Raw genomic sequence first — 23,230 nt, forward strand, 5'->3', positions numbered from 1 at the left:
CTCCAGCTTTCTGTCTTGAAGGTCCTTCAAAGCTGCCGCACCAGCCACTGGAATAGTAGTCTGCTTCGTGACTACAGACACTGAGGCATCAACCTTGGGCACCTTGAGTAGCTCCAGCACCTCTTCGGGTAGAGTATAAATTTATCCAGGGCCTGCTGACCTTCAAGCCAATCTTGGGAGTGTCCCACTCCCTGAAGATTAATTGTTTCATCATCTTATGAAAAGGGAAGGTAGTGGCTGACCCTCGCAGACCAGTCATGACTGGATCCACCAAGTCCTGGTCCTGATCCACCTGCAGCATGGGAATCCCCAGCTCTGCAAAGACATCTGAAAAAGATGCAGCACAATGGGATTGTCCCCTTCCAGGGGAGAGGTCGTTCCAGGGTCCACCTCTCCTGGGTCCTGTCCTGACGTGAGTGGAGGGTCATCCAGTGGGTCCCCCGAGGGCAATTGCAGATCTATGTTCCCAGATGCGAGATCATGCCCAACCGGGGACCTGAGAGTGTGGACCCTGTTAGCCTCTGCCGAAGCCAAGGTAGCAGGCACCTTGTTGGTTGGCTGCGGAAATGGGTCACATCCAAGAGAAAAAAGCTGTTTAGCAGTCCTAGCCAAAAAGGCCTGGTGCATGAGTAAAATAAATTCCTGGGAAAAGTGGGGGGGATCATATTCAACACCCACCTCAGGAGCGAGGTCCCCATCTCCCAGCCCTTTCAAGCCCCCCCCCCAGGGCTCCCTGGGGCTGCTATGTATTCCCAAAGCCAGTCTCTCGAATCGCAAGGGAGAATTCAAAATGGCTGCCATTCCCGCACTGATCGGGAACAGACCGGCCTCTGCAGGAGGAGGAGAGCACACCTGACATGGAAAGAGACCCCACAGCTCCTCTCGATGAGCCCTTCCAACCAGGGAGCCATTGAGAGCACAAGCTGGCTCTAGATATCTGCGAGCAAATCTCCCCGCAGGCCAGACAGCAAGAGGGATGCGGCATAATCGGATCCTCTCGAAGGAACTGCTGGTACTGCACCGATAAAGGGGATGGAACAGCTCCTCTATGAGAAAAGGCGGAAGAGGTTAGGGCTGTTCAGCTTGGAGAAGAGACTGCTGAGGGGGGATATGATACAGGTCTTTAAGATCATGAGAGGTCTTGAACGAGTAGATGTGAATCAGTTATTTACACTTTTGGATAACAGAAGGACTAGAGGGCATTCCATGAAGTTAGCAAGTAGCACATTTAAGACTAATCGGAGAAAATTCTTTTTCACTCAACGCACAATTAAGCTCTGGAATTTGTTGCCAGAGGATGTGGTTAGTGCGGTTAGTGTAGCTGGATTCAAAAAAGATTTGGAGAAGTTCTTGGAGAAGTCCATTAACTGCTATTAATCAAGTTTACTTAGGGAATAGCCAATGCTATTAATTGCATCAGTAGCATGGAATCTTCTTGGTGTTGGGTAATTGCCAGGTTCTTGTGGAAACAGGATGCTGGGCTTGATGGACCCTTGGTCTGACCCAGCATGGCAATTTATTATGTTCTTAGTACGTCAGACCCGCCATCTTCCACCAGAAGATCTTCTTTTGATAACAAACCACTGACCTCTCTGTGCTGGTCAGGAAACAGCAAAATGCCTGGGAGAGCAGAGAGCATGGCCAGGCCATCTCTCTCCTATTCAGTCCCTTTTTTTTTTTTAAATTAACTTTAAAAAGCTGCCCAAACCAAAAACATACAAACTAACTCTCCTGAAAGGCAGAGGAATGGCAGAACATTTGCTGGGAGGGGAGGAAGTCAGACCACTGATGATCAACCCCGGTGTGTCAGCCCAAGGAAAATGGGGATCCCCAACCCCTGCTCGCTCCAGCCTGCTATCAGGAAGGATGGCCCCACCGGGACCTTCCAACCTCCTGGTAGGCACAGTGCTCTGGGAAATAAAATTAGAGCTGACAAGAAAAACAAGAAATTCTATGTTGTTCCTTTTTTTTTTTTTTTTTTTGCTTGGTCAGAACTGCAGGTTTTGCACCACCTCCATCTGCTGGAGACAGAGAAATACAGAGGAGCTGCAGGTGGCACACTGGGTTAAGAGGCAGTGCCTGAAAAACTCTCTCTGTCTCCATCTGATAGAAGGGAAGCAAAACCCAGGAGTCTGGACTGATCCAGGTACGTACAGGGAATGTATTGCTAATGAACACTTAAAGCCTGAAGATATGCTTAGCACTGCCATGTCGTAATGTAGAAAATCTCAAAGCTATACTCCTTTCCTCCCCTGCTCTTCTGCTTATGAAATCAGGTTTTAAATAAAACTCTAAAAGCATCTCATGTACAAGGCAATGAGTTACTGAATGCTTAAGCAGCAAGAAGTGCTGGGGTCCAGAGAGGCTCGGCTTTTTTCTTTCATTTTGATTTTTTACCTTCTCATACTTTGCGAACCCTCCCATGACAGCCGGGTCAACGATGCCATTGAGAAGCATGGAGAGAGGGTTGATTGGGAGGTTCTCATCACTCTGGTACTGGTTAATCATCATCAAGATCTTTTCATTTGTAACTGACATTGTTTCAATGGCATTCTCCAGGGGGCTGATGGTTGTCTATCAAAACATGCATGAAGGTTACAATCCCAGCAGGAATTCATATGTGTAGCACACACAGATGATTTTATAAGCTGAATACTTTCATAACAGTAATTACTTGCTGAAAGTTGGCACAATGCCCTTATTTGGAGCCTACAGTAGATCCAGGCCAGAAAATTCACCTGGGCGCAGATTATTTGGGTTAATTTTGATTTATTTAGCTTGGTTTAGTTGGGAGATCTTTTAATGACTCAAAAAAATCAGAGCCAACCATGACTTAACTCTAGTTCTACCAACTGGGTGAATTAAAATGAGAAGCAACTTAGTGTGTCTGTAGTGGTGTGTTTGGCAAGCAGTAAGAGTGGACAGGACTCTGTGTGTTGGAGCAAGCACTGTATTAACATGTGATACAATGAGTGTGAGAACATATATGCCTTCCTATTACAATATTTGTGACAGCATAGTGCCATTTGGTTCTTGAATCCCTTCAAACCTAGACATGATATTTGTTGCATGCCAATATACTACACCAGGCCACATAAACTAAAAAATATGCATATCACATAAGATGACGATAAGTGGCAGATAACACATTTATACATACATGTGACATAGCAGTAACCTCAAACCAGCGCAGTATCCCAGGCAGTTTATAAGCTGTAACAAATGTTGTCCTCTCGATCCACATGGACTACAAAAGTGAGAAGAGAATCAAGAGTGGAATGCCTTGCAGATACAGGAACAGAATTACAGTACACAGTACAGTACGCAAGGGCATAGTGCAAAACTAGACTGTAGAACTCAGACTTACAACTAGATGCTACTAAGCTGAGACTCTTCTAGGCAGAGTTACACACAGCTCCTCCTGCCATGGTAGAGGCAGGGTGAGGGAAGGATGGAGGCAGACAAGAGGTAGAAAGGTAATGTAAGAGGAAAAGTGAAGCAATAGTACCTAGAATGCAATCAAGATGAGACATGCTTGCAGGGAAAAAGGAGAGAATGTGTGTAGGCAAAGAAGGAAAGGGGAGAGGGTAGAGAGCACAGGGAAAGGAAAGCTAGATTAATATTTAAAAGCCAATATTTCAATATACATTGCACAAATACTTTGATAATTTGGACTCTTCTGTTCAGTAAGAGGAGAATGAGATGTGAGTTTCCCTTGTGAGTAAATTAATAAATGCTTCTGACTGCAAACATACCCATGAAAATAAGGGAGAGAGAGGTGGGGGGGGGGGGGGAAAGAAGTAAATAGCAGTCTTAAACTTGGCATCTCCCTGTTGTGCTGTACGACCACAAAAACAGAGGGGGCCATTTTCAAATTGGCCACTTTGGACAAAGACAGTGAGGGTCTGCGAGCTTTGAAACAATTCTCAAAGCAGTACATTCACTTTGAAACTTTGAACCTTGAGTACTGTATGTAATTCGGTTGCCACATCTCAAAAAAGATATAGTTGCACTGGAGAAAGTGCAGAGAAGAGCAACCAAAATGATAAGGGGCATGGAATGGCTGCTCTATGAGGAAAGGCTAAAGCGGTTAGGGCTGTTCAATTTGGAGAAGAGACAGCTGAGGGGGGATATGATAGAGGCCTACAAAATCATGAAAGGACTTGAACAGGTTAATGTAAATTGGTTAATTATTCTCTTAGATAATAGAAGGACTAGGAGGCTCTCCATGAGTTAGCAATTGGGAGAAAATTATTTTTCACTCAACGCATAGTTAAGCTCTGGAATTCATTGCCAGAGGATGTGGTTACGGCAGTTGGTATAACTGGGATTAAAAAAGGTTTTGGTAAGTTCATAGAGGAGAAATTCATAAATTGCTATTAATTAATAAGGAATAGTAGCTTGGGATTTATTTAATGTTAGGGTACTTGCCAGGTACTTGTGACTTGGATTGGCCACTGTTGGACACAGGATACTTGGCTTGATGGACCCTTGGTCTGATCCAGTATGGCATCTCTTATGTTCTTAAGTTCTAAGCTGGTTAGCTGCAAAGTTATCCAGGTAAAGTTATCCTGATAACTTTAGAAAAATATTCAGCGGGACAAAACTTCCCCTGAATATACTCAGCTAAAGTTACTTGGATAAAGTTATCCATAGTAACAGTAATGACAGGAGATAACAAAATGGTTCATCCGGTCTGCCCAGCAATTTGCTTTTGGTTGTAACTGCCGCTCTGTGTAAGTTTTCTGTTAAGGGTAGTAACTGCCGCTTTGAGTAACTTTAGCCAATCAGTGAATTACTTAACATTCCTCCTCCCCACCCTCACCCCATCTAAAGTTAGTCACTTAGTACTGGAAATTTGTGATAACTGGCCAAGGGCTGAAGGACACCGAGGCAACACCAGGATAGAGTGTGACAGGTCTCTGGCAACCAAGCCCCGACACTGGCACCCCGCAGGAGCAGTAAGGCATGAAGGGGGACCCAACTAGAGGAGGCGTTCTCTTCCCCTACCCCCAGTGAAGGGAAGAAGACACTGGTGCTGTCCAGCCTGCATACCAACTGCCCCTGAACCCACCCTCCAAACACCACTGAGGGCTGAAGGACGCTGAGGCAACGCCAGAATTGAGCATGACCGGTGCTTTGACAACCAGACCCTGACACCAGCTGCCCACTGGAGCGGTAAGGCATGAGGGGGGACCCGACTAGAGGAGGTGTTTCATCCCCCTCCCCGATGAAGGGAAGAAGATGCCGGCCTAGGCTGGCCTGTGCCCACCCTTCGATCACCCCTCATCCCACCTCCAACACCACCAAGGGCTGAAGGATGCCAAGGCAATGCCGGAGATGCCTGCACCGGCAGGGGAGCGCCCTTGTCGTGTGCACAAAGGAGTATAACAAAGGAGCTTGCCCCTTCGTGCACACCCGAAGTGAAGCCTGAAGTACCTATCTAATCTTGACCTTGTCCCACCTCATCGAAATCACAGTATAGGGAATATAAAGAAATCTACCTCAAAACGCAAGCAAATAAAAAGCACAAAGCTGATCTACCCCACGATAAGTTACAACTCTCCTATAATCTCTTCTGGCCTAGTGTTTACACTCCTACTATTGAATGTTCAGCCTCTGTCAAAACAAATCCCACTGATAAATGATCTGCTAGAGGAACTAAATCCCACTAGCCTCTGCATTATCAAAACCTGGCTGAAAGACAAAGATAATGTACTCTTAAATCAAACTGATCACCCCAACTATGATATCTTCCACTTCCCCAGACATAAACATAAAGGTGGGGGATCTACTAATAATCATTAAAAATGAACTTAAACTTAAATCTTAAAAAGTTGAGATTAATCCTCCCTACGAGGTGGCAATACTAAAATCACAACTAAACAGATTTGGTCTATTGCCCCCCTGGAACAAAAAGACTGGTCACTTCTATTTGAAATATTCATTAAAGCATTTCCATCACTTGACTACACTAATCATAGGAGACTTTAACCTACATGTAGCTAGCAAACCTAAAACTACAGCATGTGAAATCTTTTTAGATACTATGGAAGCAATGAGTTGGTCAAAATTTGTAACCAACCCCACTCATTAAGCAGGACACATCCTTGACCTAACATTTGCCAATTATAATAACTGCCTAATCAATTCTTTTCACAACATATTATCCTGGTCTGCTCACCAACTAGTAAAAGCAGAAATAACCTTCCTCAACACAAAGCAAACAAATTCATATAATAATCAATCTTTCACCTACAGAAAAAAGATAGAACTGAAAATACTTGAAGAAACAATTTAAAATAAGATAATTGATATTAATCAACTTCAATAGTTTAATCAATAATGCCTCCTCAGCTTTTGACTCCTGGGATAAAATCATCAATGAAATAGCCAAAAACTTAAGCCCAGTCTAGACAAAAATGTTCCAAAAAGAATGCAACTCCTCTAAACAAAAGAACCATGGCACAGTGAAGAGCTAAGAAACAGACACTCGGAAAATCTAAAAAACAATTGTGGAAAATGCCAATCTACAGAATCCCTAGAAAAATACAAATTGCTACTAACAGAATACCATGAAAAATAATCAATAAAGCAAAAAAAAAACTACTATGCTAAACAGATTCATGGAGTAATATATAATTCCAAATTACTCTTCAAAAGAGTTAAAAATTAATCAGGGATCCATCTTCCTACATTTCGAATAACTACTACTTTTCTAAGAATTCCTGCAATGAATATGCCACTTCTTTGTTAGATAAAATCAATAGGTTAAAAACACAATTCTCCATCTACTCGCCAACAAAAGAACCTGAAGTAAAACATGTGCAAGCAAAATGGAACACATTTGACATAGTATCTAAACTTGAAATTAACCAGATCATAAATTAAGCCTGCTTTCCACCTACTGGACCCAAACCCTGCAAGTTCCCTGAAAACAGTACACAGCATAATCACTTCTACAACTGCAACCATATTCAACCACCTGCTATCAGAAGGACTGTCCCTGCTGGGGCAAAACAAGCAGTGATTAAACCAATCCTAAAAACTAAAACTGGCAGAATTGATGATTTGGACAATTAACGGCCAATATACAACTTACCTTTTATTGCTAAAGTCCTAGAAAAAGCAGTGTTATCCCAATTAGAAAACCACCTAGAAGACAATAATATTCTATATCCAAACTAATTCGGATTCAGAACATATCGTTCAACAGAAACTTTATTCATTTCTTTAATAGACCCTGTACTACAGGAATTTGACAATGAGGAATCATATATCCTGGTACTAATTGATTTAGCAGTAGCCTGCCACACTGTAGCCCATACCCTGCTATGCCATCAGTTGAGAAACACTGGAACAGACGAAAATGTCATCAAATGGTTCTCTTCCTTCCTAGCAGATAGGACATTCCAAGTCAAACTAAGCAATCACATATCTGACACCTTCTCAATCAATACAGGTATCCCCAAGGGTTCAGCACTCTCAGCATTTATATGCTGCCTCTGTGTACATTACTAGCGGAACTAGGAATCAACTTCTTATACACTGATGACAATCAATTCTACATCCCATTCGACAAATCATGTGAATAAAATGCATGGACTCTTGTCAACATACATGAAAGCAATACAACAAGAACTACCTCAGCTGAAACTAACACTACACACAAAAAAAACCCTGAAATCGTGTGGTTAAGGAGAAACTCCTCTATAGTAAAACCACCACCCCTAGATCTGGGTAATTTTAACATTGCACCCTCAGATCAAGTACAGGACCTAGGAATACAGATTGATGAGAACTTTACATCACTGCTGAGACCCCGCCTGTCGTGGAGAGTCCCCACAGGGCTCCTCCCTGTGGGTGGAGTCAACTCTCTCCACGACCCAAGGGCCCACAAATCAAGTTCAAACATAACACTGGGTCAGACCAAGGATCCATCAAGCCCAGCATCCTGTTTCCAACAGAGGCCAAACCAGGCTACAAGAACCTGGCAAATACCCAAACACTAAGAAGATCCCATGCTACTGATGCAATTAATAGCAGTGGCTATTCCCTAAGTAAACTTGATTAATAGAGGTTAATGGACTTCTCCTCCAAGAACTTATCCAAACCTTTTTTGAACCCAGCTACACCAACTGCACTAACCACATCCTCTGGCAACAAATTCCAGAGCTTTATTGTGCGTTGAGTGAAAAAAGAATTTTCTCCGATTAGTCCCAAATGTGCTACTTGCTAACTTCATGGAATGCCCCCTAGTCCTTCTATTATTCAAAAGTGTAAATAACCAATTCACATCTACTCGTTCAAGACCTCTCATGATCTTAAAGACCTCTATCATATCCCCCTTCAGCCATCTCTTCTCCAAGCTGAACAGTCTTTCCTCATAGGGGGTGGGGGGTCCAAGTCCGCAGGAAGCTGGGTCACTTGGGGTTTTAACTTGTATCATAAGGAAGGATGGTGGTGAAGGATTTCAGCTGCAGGATTTACAATGTTATATTTATTTTTTTCATTTGAAGGGAATGGAGGCAAGTTTGGGAGGTATGGAAGAGGGGCGGGAATTTGGCTAGCGCAAATGTATTTTTCTAGTGGAGACTGGGAAGTGGGAAGTGGGACTTAAGCAGTCGGCAGTGGCACTGTGTGTGTGTGTGTGTGTGTGTGTTCCCTAGCTAATTTCAGGACTCGTTTGCCATCCAGTGTTAACTAGCGGCCATTAGAGATGTGAATCGGAACCAGAATCAGTTCCGGTTCCGATTGACATCGTGAATTTTTTTTCGTGCGGCCCGATTGGGTTTTTTTGGTTATTTTTAAAAATCGGCTGTGCCCGAGCCGATAAACAAAAAACCCACCCGACCCTTTAAAACAGCTCCCTTAGCTTTCCCCACCCTCCCGACCCCCCCCCCCCCAAACATTTTTAAATTACCTGGTGGTCCGGGGGGTGGGACAGGGCAGTTCAAGGGTGTGGTTTATGCTTATCAGGCTAGCTTTGAATATCAGCGCTAGCCAGGTTATGGCCTCGAGGGATGTGAATTGTTTTTTTGAAGATTGAAAATATCGTACGATATTTTCAAAGTCGTCAGAAATCGGGGGCTCCCCGAAACCAATAGGAAAAATTATTCGTGGGGTTTTCTTATCGTTTTGAGGGAGCGCGAGAAAAACGGCACACAAAAACAACCCCTAAACCCACCCCGACCCTTTAAAACAGCTCCCTTAGCTTCCCCCACCCTCCCAACCCCCCCCCCCAAACGTTTTAAAATTACCTGGTGGTCCGGGGGGAGGGGGTCCCGGGAGCGATCTCCCGCTCTCGGGCCGTCGGCTGCCACTAATAAAAATGGCACCGATGGCCCTTTGCCCTTACCATTGACAGGGTATCCATGCCATTGGCCGGCCCCTGTCACATGGTAGGAGCACTGGATGGCCCGCACCATTTTTAAAGATAGCGCCGGCCGTCCATTATTCCTACCATGTGACAGGGGCCGGCCAATGGCACAGATACCCTGTCACATGGTAAGGGCAAAGGGCCATAGGTGCCATTTTTATTAGTGGCAGCCGACGGCCCGAGAGTGGGAGATCGCTCCCGGGACCCCCTCCCCCCGGACCACCAGGTAATTTTAAAACGTTTGGGGGGGGGGGGGGTTGGGAGGGTGGGGGAAGCTAAGGGAGCTGTTTTAAAGGGTTGGGGTGGGTTTAGGGGTTGTTTTTGTGTGCCGTTTTTCTCGCGCTCCCTCAAAACGATAAGAAAACCCCTCGAATAATTTTTCCTATTGGTTTCGGGGAGCCCCCGATTTCTGACGACTTTGAAAATATCGTACGATATTTTCAATCTTCAAAAAAACAATTCACATCCCTCGAGGCCATAACCTGGCTAGCGCTGATATTCAAAGCTAGCCTGATAAGCATAAACCCACCCTGTCCCACCCTGTCCCACCCGGATTTTATCCAGCTAAGTTTTACAAAAGGACAAATCCTTTTGAATATTGACCTGATATACAAGCAGCAGGACCACGTGGTGAGTAATACTGCTCCCACCCCCAACACAGCCGTCTAGCCCAGCACTGTTTTCAGGCCCTTAAATTGCAGACACTCCCTGGGGCGTCGCGCACCCGAAGGAGCGCAACCTAAGGGGCTTGCCCCTTAGTGCGCTCCTTGGAGCGTCCCAGAGCAAGAGCCATTACCCACCCTTATCCATCCATCCAGCGATCACACATCCACCCATCCAGTCTCCAGCGGCACTCATCCAGTCTCCAGCAGCACTCATCCAATCTCCAGCGGCACTCATCCAATCTCCAGCGGCACTCATCCAGTCTCCAGCGGCACTCATCCAATCTCCAGCGGCACTCATCCAGTCCCCAGAGGCACTCATCCAGCAGCACTCATCCAGTCTCCTGCAGCACTCATCCAGCAGCACTCATCCAGTCTCCTGCAGCACTCATCCAGTCTCCAGAGGCACTCATCCAGCAGCACTCATCCAGTCTCCTGCAGCACTCATCCAGTCCCCAGAGGCACTCATCCAGCAGCACTCATCCAGTCTCCTGCAGCACTCATCCAGTCTCCAGAGGCACTCAACCAGTCCCCAGAGGCACTCATCCAGCAGCACTCATCCAGTCTCCTGCAGCACTCATCCAGTCTCCAGAGGCACTCATCCAGTCTCCTGCAGCACTCATCCAGTCTCCTGCAGCACTCATCCAGTCTCCAGAGGCACTCATCCAGCAGCACGCATCCAGTCTCCTGCGGCACGCATCCAGTCTCCAGAGGCACGCATCCAATCTCTAGCAGCACTCATCCAGGCTACAGAAGCACACATCCAGTCTCTAGCAGCACATCCAAGCTCCGGTAGCACTCATCCAGCACCGATCCAACCTGAACAATAATGTACTACCGACCACGCACCTACAAATCACTCATCCCAATCATGATTTCCCCCACTACACAGTTACTAGGCCTCACCCTATTCACCATAATCCTATTCAACGCCCAATCTCTCACCAACAAAACTCTTATACTCAACGACATACTGCAGGACACAACCCCAGACGTTTGCGCCATAACAGAAACATGGCTCAAATCCACGGACATCACACTCATTAACCAATTACCAACGCAGACTTACGATTTCTTCTCCATCCCAAGACAAAAAAAAGAGGAGGGGGTATCTTCCTAGCTGCAAAAAAATCCTTAAGGTTCTCACACCACCCCATCAGTACAGTAACTAAACTAGAACTAGGATTGTTCAAATCAGAACAACTCCAAATCCTGCTAGTCTACGCCCCGCCAGGCTTACTAGAGTCAGACTCCTCTCCTATCATCGAAACCATAACTCTGCATCTCAATCTTGACTCCCCTGCTATAATCCTGGGTGACTTCAATTTACATGTTGACAAAGTTCCCCTCTCTACAAACTGTGAAGCCCTCCTCACCGCACTGTCAGCGATGGGATTCAGACAACAAATCAATAAACCCACCCACAAAGCAGGCCACACGCTCGATCTACTCTTTACAAACACTGGTATTTCTCTTACAAAACAACCAAATTGCAAAAAAGTCCCATGGTCAGATCATTCTCTAATCTCCACCAGTTTTTCCTTACCTCGATCAGACTCCAAACTCAACTCAAGACCCTCTTTCCTATACAGAAAACCTTGCAACTCGGAACATCTAAGTAAAGCTCTAACCTCGGATCTACCACTCATTGAAGTATCTACCCCTAACGCTGCCCTCCAATCCTGGTCCAAAATAACAAAATCTATAGCAAACACACTCTGCCCACTGACAACCAAAACAAGGTCTGCTAATACATCCAAACGTCAACCCTGGTATAATGATGAACTACGAAAACTCAAACAATTACTTCGGCAAAAAGAAAGAAAATGGCGCAAAGCCCCTTCACCAGCCTCACTCTCTGATTACAAACGATCACTCCATCTTTACAAAAGTACCACGTTGAAAATCAAAAGAGACTACTATGCCCGAAAGGTTCATCATCTCAGCTTTGACTCAAAAGCTCTATTCGCCTTCGTTTCCAGCCTCACTAAACCTATCACTCCAGATATACCACCCGAACAAGCCCAGACTAAAGCAGACGAATTGGCTCTTCATTTTAACAAAAAAATATCGGATCTCCTTAATCAGCTGATTCCAAACACTACGTCTCCAGATAACACATATCTTCCCCAAAATAAAGACATCCAGCTTAATGCCTTTGAACCCATCACAATCACAGAGATACAAAATGTATTAAAAAGAATGAAACCGTCATCACACACCCATTTGATCAAATCCCTACCAAAATGCTTCTTCTTATCCCGGACACAATAGCAAAAACCATAGCAGATATTATAAACTGCTCCTTATCACATGGCATCTACCCAGATGACCTAAAAACTGCCTCAATCAAGCCACTGCTAAAAAAACCAAATCTAAATGCATGTGATCCCAACAACTTCCGCCCTATTTCCAACCTACCATTTATAGCTAAAATCATGGAAAAACTGGTAAACACCCAACTATCCAACTACCTAGAGGACCACAGTATTCTGTCCCCAAACCAATATGGTTTTCGCAAAGCCGCAAGCACCGAAACGCTACTAATTTCACTCATGGACTACCTACTCTCTGGTATTGATAAAGGCCAAGCATATTTTCTAATCCTCCTTGACTTCTCGGCGGCCTTTGACACCGTCAACCACGCCCTTCTTCTAAAACAGCTGGCAAACATTGGTTTAACAGGTGCCACACTAAACTGGTTCAAAACATTTCTAGAAAACAGAGGATACAGAGTCAAAATTCATAATAAAGAATCCCAATACCACCCTTCTAATAGAGGAGTGCCGCAAGGATCATCACTTTCACCCACCCTTTTCAATGTCTACCTGCTACCACTCTGCCAACTACTTACAAAATTAAGCCTGAAACATTTCCTTTTTGCAGACGACGTACAGATCGTAATCCCTATAAAAGAATCAATCTCAAAAACAATGGAATACTGGGACAGTTGCCTATTAGAAATTAAACTTCTCCTCAACAGTCTAAACCTTGTACTCAATGCTTCGAAAACAGAATTCCTGCTCATATCACCGGAAAACAATAACACACTTCCTAAACCACCCACACTCCTTCAAACAACCCACGTAAGAGACTTAGGAGCCATCCTAGACAATCGTCTCAACCTCAAAACATTCATTAACCAAACCACCAAAGATTGCTTCTACAAATTACATATCCTGAAAAGAATAAAACCGCTGTTTCACACTCAGGACTTCAGAACAATCTTGCAAGCAATAATCTTTTCCAAACTAGATTATTGCAACTCATTACTATTAGGCCTCCCAGCTTCTTACACCAAACCTTTACAAATGGTTCAGAACTCTGCAGCCAGAGTCCTTACAAATTCCAGGAAAATTGACCACATTTCACCTATTCTCAAAAACCTCCATTGGCTTCCGATCCACTATAGAATCATGTACAAAACCATTAACATCATATACAAAACTATCAACCAACACACGCAACTTGACCTACAAATACCACTTAAAAAATTCACCTCCGCCAGGCCTATCAGGGAACACTACAAAGAGTCACTCCAAATTCCAAAGGCCAAAACCTACCAACATAAATCCTTGAGTCTCAGAGCCTTCTCATCAGCAGGTCCAGCTCTCTGGAACTCGATCCCACCTGATTTGAGACAAGAGCCATGCTCTTTAACATTTAGGAAAAGACTAAAAACTTGGCTTTTCAAAAAAGCATTTCCAAGCCTTGAATAAAACCTCCTCTCACTAGCACTAACTCGTATGCAATAATGGAATGTAAACACGAATCAACCAACCTCAAACCCTCTCTCACTAATTCCTGCTGAATATTTATCATACTATTACCATTCACAACTGTCATGTTTATTCATTTGATTACCTATGTACCGTTTCATAGTCTTATTTTTTCACTTGCTATTCTAATGTATCAATAGGCTGAAATGTAAATATTGTGCTGTTCAATTTCTCCCCTTCCATCCCAAGTTTATTTTCCTTGTTTTTTGTAACTTTCCCTCTCCCTTTTTCTGATTCACTGTATTTAAAGTTCAAGGTTCTTATTGAAAATATTGTTTTTTACGTTACGTTATGCTTTACACTCCTTGTTATTTGTAAACCGGGTTGATGTGATGCCTATCATGAAACTCGGTATAACAAAAACAATAAATAAATAAATAAATAAATATATACGTTGCTTAAACTACAATAAAGATATTTTCTTCTTTCTGGTTTAGCTGCTTTTATGGTATCAGAGTCCCAGAGCTCCCAATGGTCCCTAATTTGGAAGAAACATTCCTCTAATGCATTTCAGTGTAAGATTAATGAGTGTTCTTCATTAGCTGGACACATTTGGATTATTGACGGTGTTCCTCTAACTCAAATAATCTCTTACAACATCACTAAACTGAAGAAATACTCACAGCAAACTCATTTTCAGGATCCATGGAGCCTCTACGGACAGGTCTGGAATACTGGAACCTTTGTACATAGTTGGACTTGTAAAAACTGAAAGATTTAAACCAAGCAATATAAACCACAAAACTAAAGCAACATTTAAATTCTCCAGTTGCGTGACTTATTTATTTAGTTTTTGTCTACCGATATTCTGATAACAATACTTCCTTCTTAACGAACCAACATATCTCCAGTGTCTGCCCATATTCTTCCAGATCTCATCTAATGTACAGAGATATCTACTGGCAGAGAGCTGAATGTAGCTTCTCAGACAGACACTGGGCTCTCAGTTACTTTATCAACCACTGCATCTCCACTCAGTCTAAAGCAAGAATGAAGCTTAATGCTTAACAAGTGGCTGTGTAATTTAGTAATGACGTGGTATAACTGTTTCTTACTTTATAATCTGATCTGGCACAGGCTTATTCGTAAACTGGGGCTGTTCCTCCAGCACTGGCTGCACAGTAAAACACTGGATGTCTAAAGATCAGACAAGTGAAGGTAAATAGGGCAAATGATGGGAACACATGATGCCCACTGCCATGGGAAGCAGCCCGGGCTGATGAGCTATCCAGCTAATCTATATGTTACAGAGAAGGGAGTCAAAGCAAGCAAGAGAAAGAGGGAAGCCACATTTACTTCCAAAAGCCAATATTATAATTTCAATACACACTGCTAGAATCCTTTGCTAGTTTGGACTCTTGGTAGGAGAATAACATATCATTGTTCATGCTGAAGCCAGTTCTTGTGAGTAAACTGACAAATGCTTCTGACTATAAACGCGGTCATGAAAATAAGGGAAAGAACAGTTCATAGAAAATAAATATATTTGTGATAACCCAAAGACTATAAAAACACTCAGTGAATGTAACTAGAGAAATTCCTTAGATCGTCTGGCTTATAGGATAACTCAAGTCATCAGTTGAACCAATATTCAATAGACCATTTATTGGACAAGTTATCTGGCTAAAGTTAGCCAGATAATTTGTCCCATTTATTCAGTGAGATAGGTAATTTTATTTATATGCTGCCTATGCAATAGTTCTAGGCGGCTCACAAAAAAAACCCAAATACAGTACAATAGTTAAAATATAAAACAAACAGCACTAAAAACACAGTTTAATTACTCTTGGGGAATTCTGCACTACTGCAGAATGTAAACTTTGCACAGAATTCCTCTCTTGCGCAGAATTTTCTTTTTTCGCACAGATTTTGGAGTTTTCCCAGTGAGCCACAAGTTGTGCCCATCCTGATGATGGCTGGAGGCTTTAGTGGGCCATGAGCGGAGCCCATACTGCTCGCAGCTGAAGTTGAGGGAGGCCCAGGTGAGTCACGAGTGGATCCTATCCCGCTCACGGCTGAAGACAATGGAGGCTCTGAGGGCCACAAGCAGAGCCCATTCTTCTCAAGATGGAAGTCGAGGGAGGCCCTCTGTGCGTGTCTGTGATTTGGAGCCTGTGTGCTTGAGTGACAGTGAGTATTAGAGAGAGATTTTGTGAGGGTGCATGTTTGTGTGTGAGAGAGGGAGCTCATGAGAAGGGGGTATGTGTAAGAAAGAAAGAGCCTATGTGCAGGGGTGTGTGAGTGTGCAAGAGAGAAATAGAGCCTGTGTGAGGGGATGTAGGTGTGTGTGTGAGGGAGAGAGGGAGCCTGTGTGAAAATAGAGAGTGCCTATGTGTGAGAAAGAGAGGGAGCCTGTGTGAGAGAACCATGTTAAGTGCCACAGAGATAGATGCTGGGACCAGTTCTGTTCAATATCTTTGTGAGTGACATTGCAGAAGGGATAGAAGATAACATTTGCCTTTTTGCGGATGATACTAAGATCTGCAATAGAGTGGACATGCCTGAAGGAGGAGAGAGAATGAAAAGTGATTTTAAAAAGCTAGACGAGTGATCAAAGATTTGGCAGCTGGGATTCAATGCCAAGAAGTGCAGAGTCATGCACCTGGGGTGCGGCAATCCAAAAGAGCTGTATGTGATGGAGGATGTTAGACTGATATGCATGGACCAGGAGAGAGATCTTGGGGTAATAGTGCCTAGAGATCTGAAGATGCCGAAACAATGTAACAAGGTGATAGCTAAAGCCAGAAGAATGCTGGGCTGCATAGAGAGAGGAATAACCAATACGAAAAAGGAGTGATAATGTCCTTGTTCAGGTCCTTGGTGAGGCCTCATTTGGAGTACTGTGTTCAGTTCTGGTGTCCATATCTGAAGGGAGATGAAGACAGGATGGAAGCGGTCCAGAGAACAGCAATCAAAATGGTGTGGGGGTCTGTATCAGAAGATCTATGAGGAGAGGCTGAAGGATCTGAGGAGAGGTGTAGGGGAGAAATCATACAGACAGGAAAATTGGTTCCTACCTGCTAATTTTTGTTCCTTTAGTACCACAGATCAGTTCAGACTCCAGGGTTTTGCCTCTCTTCCAGCAGATGGAGACAGAGAAATGTTTGCTGACAGTTCCACATAACCTGGTGTGCCATCTGCAGTCCCTCAGTATTAATAAGCAACCAAGCCAAGATACCAATGAACATAACCACAATAACGTACTCATATCCCCCTAAGTGAGCATCAGGAAGCGGACACTTATAATCGAGTAGAGTGAGCCCTTAAACCCTCAGAGTTAGGACAATTTTGACAGATGTACACCAAACCTATCACTCAGAGACAGCTGAGGGGGGATATGATAGAGGTGTTTAAAATCATGAGAGGTCTAGAATGGGTAGATGTGAATCGGTTATTTAGTCTTTCCGATAATAGAAAGAGAGGCTTCTAGGAAAAGTAGTCATGGGATAGGTGGCGTTGCCCTTTCATGGATTGCAAAAAGACAGGAAACAGAGAGTAGGATTAAATGGACAATTTTCTCAGTGGAAGGGAGTGGACAGTGGAGTGCCTCAGGGATCTATATTTGGACCCTTACTTTTCAATATATTTATAAATGATCTGGAAAGAAGTACAACAATTGAGGTAATCAAATTTGCAGATGACAAAATTGTTCAGAGTAGTTAAATCACAAGCAGATTGTGATAAATTGCAGGAAGACCTTGTGAGACTGGAAAACTGGGCATCAAAATGGCAGATGAAATTTAATGTGGATAAGTGCAAGGTGATGCATATAGGGAAAAATAACCCATGCTATAGTTACACAATGTTAGGTTCTATATTAGGTGCTACAACCCAAGAAAGAGATCTAGGCATCATAGTGGATAACATATTGAAATCGTCAGTTCAGTGTGCTGTGGCAGTCAAAAAAGCAAACAGAATGTTGGGAATTATTAGAAAGGGAATGGTGAATAAAACGGAAAATGTCATAATGCCTCTGTATCGCTCCATGGTGAGACCGCACCTTGAATACTGTGTACAATTCTGGTCACCGCATCTCAAAAAAGATATAATTGCGATGAAGAAGGTACAGAGAAGGGCTACCAAAATGATAAGGGGAATGGAACAACTCCCCTATGAGTAAAGACTAAAGAGGTTAGGACTTTTCAGCATGGAGAAGAGACGGCTGAGGGGGGATATGATAGAGGTATTTAAAATCATGAGAGGTCTAGAATGGGCAGATGTGAATCGGTTATTTATTCTCTCAGATAATAGAAAGACTAGGGGGCACTCCATGAAGTTAGCACGTGGCACATTTAAAACCAATCGGAGAAAGTTCTTCTTCACTCAACGCACAATTAAACTCTGGAATTTGTTGCCAGAGGATGTGGTTAGTTCAGTTAGTATAGCTGTGTTTAAAAAAGGCTTGGATAAGTTTTTGGAGGAGAAGTCCATTACCTGCTATTAATTAAGTTGACTTAGAAAATAGCCACTGCTATTACTAGCAAAGGTAACATGGAATAGACTTAGTTTTTGGGTACTTGCCAGGTTCTTATGGCCTGGATTGGCCACTGTTGGAAACAGGATGCTGGGCTTGATGGACCCTTGGTCTGACCCAGTATGGCATGTTCTTATGTTCTTTTAACCACCGTGCTATAATGGACTTTGAAGCTTTATGTCCCTTTTTTGCGTCACTCCACAGCACAAAAACATAATCTGACAGCCGGAAGCTATTAGTGACCTTGATATATCGCAACAACGTCCGCTTTACATCCAAGAGTCATAACTCCCTCGCATAAAGTGCTGCCGCATCCAGGTTTGGAAAGGCTGGAAGCTCTACCATTTGATTTAAGTAGAATGACGTCAACACTTTCGAAAGGAAGGAAGGAACCACCCGCAACAAAACTCCAGAATCCATAATTCTCAAAAAAGAATCCCTACATGACAAAGCCTGAAGCTCTGAAATCCTTCTAGTTGACCAAATTGCCACCAAGAAAACCACCTTTAAAAAGATCTTTCATAGTAGCCCTTCTAAGAGGCTCAAACGGAGCTGCACACATACCCTTAAGGACCAAGTTAAGGCTCCAAAAGGAAAACAATTTTCAAAACGGAGGATGCAAATGCTTCCACCCCCCCACCCCCCCGTAGAAAATGCAGCACATTCGGATGTGCAGCTAGAGCCACTCCCTGCACTTTGCCTCGAAGACAGCCCAAAGCAGTCACCTGAACTCTGAGGGAGTTGTAGGCCCCTCTTTGCAAGAAGGTCAGAATATGCGTTACGGATTCCCAAGTAGGTTCAACCCCCTGCTCCCCTGTTGCGTTCGTGCCTGTTCTTGCCCTCGCTCCATCCTCTCTACCTTTGTCCTTTGTGGTGACTCCCTTCGCCGCTTCTCCCCGGAATCCCCAGGCTGGCCTGACGCTACGGATCCGCCATGTTTCTAATGACGTAAGGGCGCGCGCGCTCCAGAGTTTGTACTGGCAAGGGCGCGAACCTCAGGGGTGTCCCCCGTAGTGACGTCATCAGCTTCCAACTTAAAAGGTCTTTGTTTGCTACTTCAAATCGAGTTAGCAAGGGGGGGGGGGATAACTCTCTCACTGCTGCTCTGCCTCCTCAACTTACCAAGGGGTACCCGCTCCTCGGGGGCCCCGCTCTCTCTTCTTGATTTCAGATTGCTAAGATGGGATCTGGTACTCGCTCCTCGAGGGCCTACATCCCTGAATGCTCAGAAGACTCCTTACTGCCTGGAAGCGATCGCAGACATGAACACTGTGAGTTCTATTACAGATAGGAACCGGTACTCGCTCCACGAGGGCCCATGTTCCTAAACCCTTCCCAGACTCTCTTCTATCTCAGAAGCTATCGCATACCTATATCTGGTATAGTACTATTTCATATTGCAGATAGGAACCGGTACTCACTCCACGAGGGCCCATGTTCCTAAACCCTTCCAGACTCTCTTCTATTTCAGAAGCTATCACATACCTATACCTTGTGAATTACTATTACAGATTGCAGATAGGAAACGGTACTCACTCCATGAGGGCCTATGTTCCTAAAACCCTCCAAAGACTTTCTTCTATTCCAGAAGCCATCTCATACACAGATATTGTGAGTTCTTATTCCAGACTGCATATAGGAACCGGTACTCGCCTACGGCTCCTGTTCCTGAATATACTGAAGACTCTCTGTTGCATAGAAGCCATTACAGATATCTATGATTGTGAGTGTATCATCTACTACTGGTTATGTATCCAACATACCCCTGTCTATTCACTACCTATAGTCTCTCTCTACAGCTCAGCAACCCAGAGATCGCAATTCCAGTATCTGAGGGACTTCAGCCCTGCTGGGCACATCAGCTCACTACTGCCACCTCTGGTGGTTCTACTTCCTGTCTAATAAAGAACTATCTGTGTCTGTCTCCATACCCAAGCCATCCCACATGCCTCTCAGGATATCCTCCTGGGGGCGCTGTCATCTGCCATCGGCCCATGGATTCACCAATTTACATTAAGTGTTTATTCCTTACACTGCTGAGCAGTATCATACAGACTGCCACTCTGTGGGAAGCCAACCCACAACAGATCATTAACTCCGCCTATGGAGTATTACAAATTGCTAGCTCCTCCCCTTGGGGGAGCAGCATTAAACAGATTGCTAACTCCTCTCCTTGGCGGGGTGATCCATAACAGACAGCTAACTCCATAGCGGACTTATAACAGATTGCTATTCCTCCCCTTTGGCAGGGTGATTTATTCAGATTGCTAACTCCACCTCTCTGGGGAGCAGATTTATAACATCCCCTCACCAAACTTCAAAAACCCTCCAGATCCTCACATATGCCAAGGAGGTGGAAGTCTTTCTAGCTTGCAACAGAGTGGAAATGACATCCTCAGAATATCCTCTCTCACTTAAGCATTTCCTATCAAAAGCCAAGCCACAAGACAAAAGCGAGCTGCCTGATCTGAAAATATGGGACCTTGGTGCAGAAGTTTTGGTAGATGAGTGAGCCTCAATGGCTCATCCACCACTAGATTGATCAGATCTGCAAACCATGGCCACTGAGGCCACTCCGGTACCACGAATCACATCTCTCAGATGAATTTCTACACACTGCAATACTTTGCCCACCAGCGGCCATGGTGGAAACACAAACAGTAGAATACCCTACAGCCAAGGAAGAACCAAGGCATTGATCCCTTCTGCTCTGTGTTCCCTTCTGTGACTGAAGAAATGCGGTGCATGGCACTCAGACGGCTTCATCCCACATGCCTCACCTCATTATTCGCTTTCTCCACCAGCCTCGGGAAAATGGTGACCGCCGCATCTGCTTGCCACCCTCTCCGGCGTCCCTGGAACAGCTATGGCAAGGCATTCTGTTATGATTCACCTGAGGGCCTCCTAGGGTGTGCGCACGTGCGCTACCCACATCTTTATTCCAGCATTGGCATGAATCTCGGGGGCGTCCCCCTCAAGTGTCGTCACATCATCCGGGTATTTAGCCTGCCCATTTGCTGACTGATTTTGAGTTAGCAAGGATTGGATTCGTCCGGTCTAAGCTGCTCTGCCGCTTTTGCTGCTGCTGGAAGCTCTCTACACCCTTCAGGGTTTTACTAACTTGGGTACCTGCTCCTCGGGGGCCCTATGCTTCTTTCCAGGTTCCTATCCAATATCCAGGTACTCGCTCCTCGAGGGCCTGAGCTGTCTACCTTGGTGCCTGCCACTATTACTTCTACCTGCTGGGAACTCCATCATTACAGCTACAAGAGTGTGAGTAATCTAACATCTACCAGTCTGTCTCACCTACAGTTCCTCATAGGAGATCTGCATCAGAGTTCCCTATACCAGCATTGTGGAATGGGTCTCCTCTGCCGAGGATCCCAGACTGCGACAGCAGGAATCTACTCACTACTGCCACCTCTGGTGAACTCTGCAAGCTGTACAATAAAATATATCTCTGTGTTGTGCATTTGAGTCTAGCCCGGTACTGCAGTTCCCCGCTTAGGTGCTCCATCACTGCAGCACCTAAGAATCCACCAAACACCTCATAACCATAGCACACTGCCCCAGGAGAACGTACCTCCAGCCCAGTTCAGCTGCCCCAGGAGGGGCTCAGCTCTAGCCCAGTTCCGCCGCCCTAGGAGGGGCAAAGCTTAGTCACATGCCTCAAGGATTCTAGCTCCCCTTCCCAGTGTGACCCGGAGGAGGGGTGCTTAAGAGGGGGTACTGTTGTGATTCTGCTAGTCATGCAGCCTCCCAACCACAAAAGGTCCTCCAGGAGCTGCGCCTACCATCTCTCAGCTCTAGTCTTGGTGACCTCATGACTCGGCAAATCCCTGCCTATTTATACCTGCTGCAGTCTAATTTGGGGCCTTGTTATTGAGTCTGCTTGGCTCCATGCTTGGCCCCCGTTCTCTGTGTACCTTGTGGCTCTCCATAGCCTTCTGCCTTGTGGCTTTCCATAGCCTTCTTGTCTCTGAATGCCTTGTGGACTCTCTAAGCCTTGCTGTTTCCAAGCTTACCTTGTGGTTTCCCTAAGTCTTTCTGTTTCCAAGCTTAACGTGTGATTCCCTAAGCCTCCCTGTTTCCAAGCTTCACTTGTGGCTTCCTTACGCCTCCCTGTTTCCAAGCTTATTTTGTGGCTTCCCTACGCCTTCCTGTTTCCAAGCTTATCTTGTGGCTTCCCTACGCCTTCCTGTTTCCAAGCTTATCTTGTGGCTTCCCTATGCCTTCCTGTTTCCAAGCTTACTTTCTGGCTTCCCGAAGCCTCTGTTTCCAAGCTTAACTTGTGGCTTCCCGAAGCCTCCCTGTTTCCAAGCTTAACTTGTGGCTTCCCTACGCCTTCCTGTTTCCAAGTTTACTTTGTGGTTTCCCTAAGCCTCCCTGTTTCCAAGTTTACCTTGTGGCTTCCCTAAGCTTCCCTGTTTCCAAGTTTACCTTGTGGCTTCCCTAAGCCTCCCTGTTTCCAAGCTTCACTTGTGGCTTCCTTACGCCTCCCTGTTTCCAAGCTTATTTTGTGGCTTCCCTACGCCTTCCTGTTTCCAAGCTTATCTTGTGGCTTCCCTACGCCTTCCTGTTTCCAAGCTTATCTTGTGGCTTCCCTATGCCTTCCTGTTTCCAAGCTTACTTTCTGGCTTCCCGAAGCCTCCGTTTCCAAGCTTAACTTGTGGCTTCCCGAAGCCTCCCTGTTTCCAAGCTTAACTTGTGGCTTCCCTACGCCTTCCTGTTTCCAAGTTTACTTTGTGGTTTCCCTAAGCCTCCCTGTTTCCAAGTTTACCTTGTGGCTTCCCTAAGCTTCCCTGTTTCCAAGTTTACCTTGTGGCTTCCCTAAGCCTCCCTGTTTCCAAGCTTAACTTGTGGCTTCCCTACGCCTTCCTGTTTCCAAGTTTACTTTGTGGCTTCCCTAAGCCTCCCTGTTTCCAAGCTTAATTTG

General features: G+C 44.8%; 1 protein-coding gene across 1 annotated transcript in view; it reads right to left on the bottom strand.

Moving 5' to 3' along the window:
* Positions 1 to 23,230, bottom strand: part of LOC115079628 (dedicator of cytokinesis protein 2-like) — a 991,955-nt gene that overhangs the window by 109,598 nt on the left and 859,127 nt on the right. Inside the window, 4 exon segments of the mRNA XM_029583335.1 lie at positions 2,398 to 2,574; positions 3,161 to 3,247; positions 14,444 to 14,528; positions 14,876 to 14,957. Of these exon segments, the coding sequence (XP_029439195.1) occupies positions 2,398 to 2,574; positions 3,161 to 3,247; positions 14,444 to 14,528; positions 14,876 to 14,957 (431 nt within the window).

This window comes from Rhinatrema bivittatum, chromosome 18 (assembly GCF_901001135.1).
Source record: "Rhinatrema bivittatum chromosome 18, aRhiBiv1.1, whole genome shotgun sequence".
NCBI lineage: Eukaryota > Metazoa > Chordata > Amphibia > Gymnophiona > Rhinatrematidae > Rhinatrema > Rhinatrema bivittatum.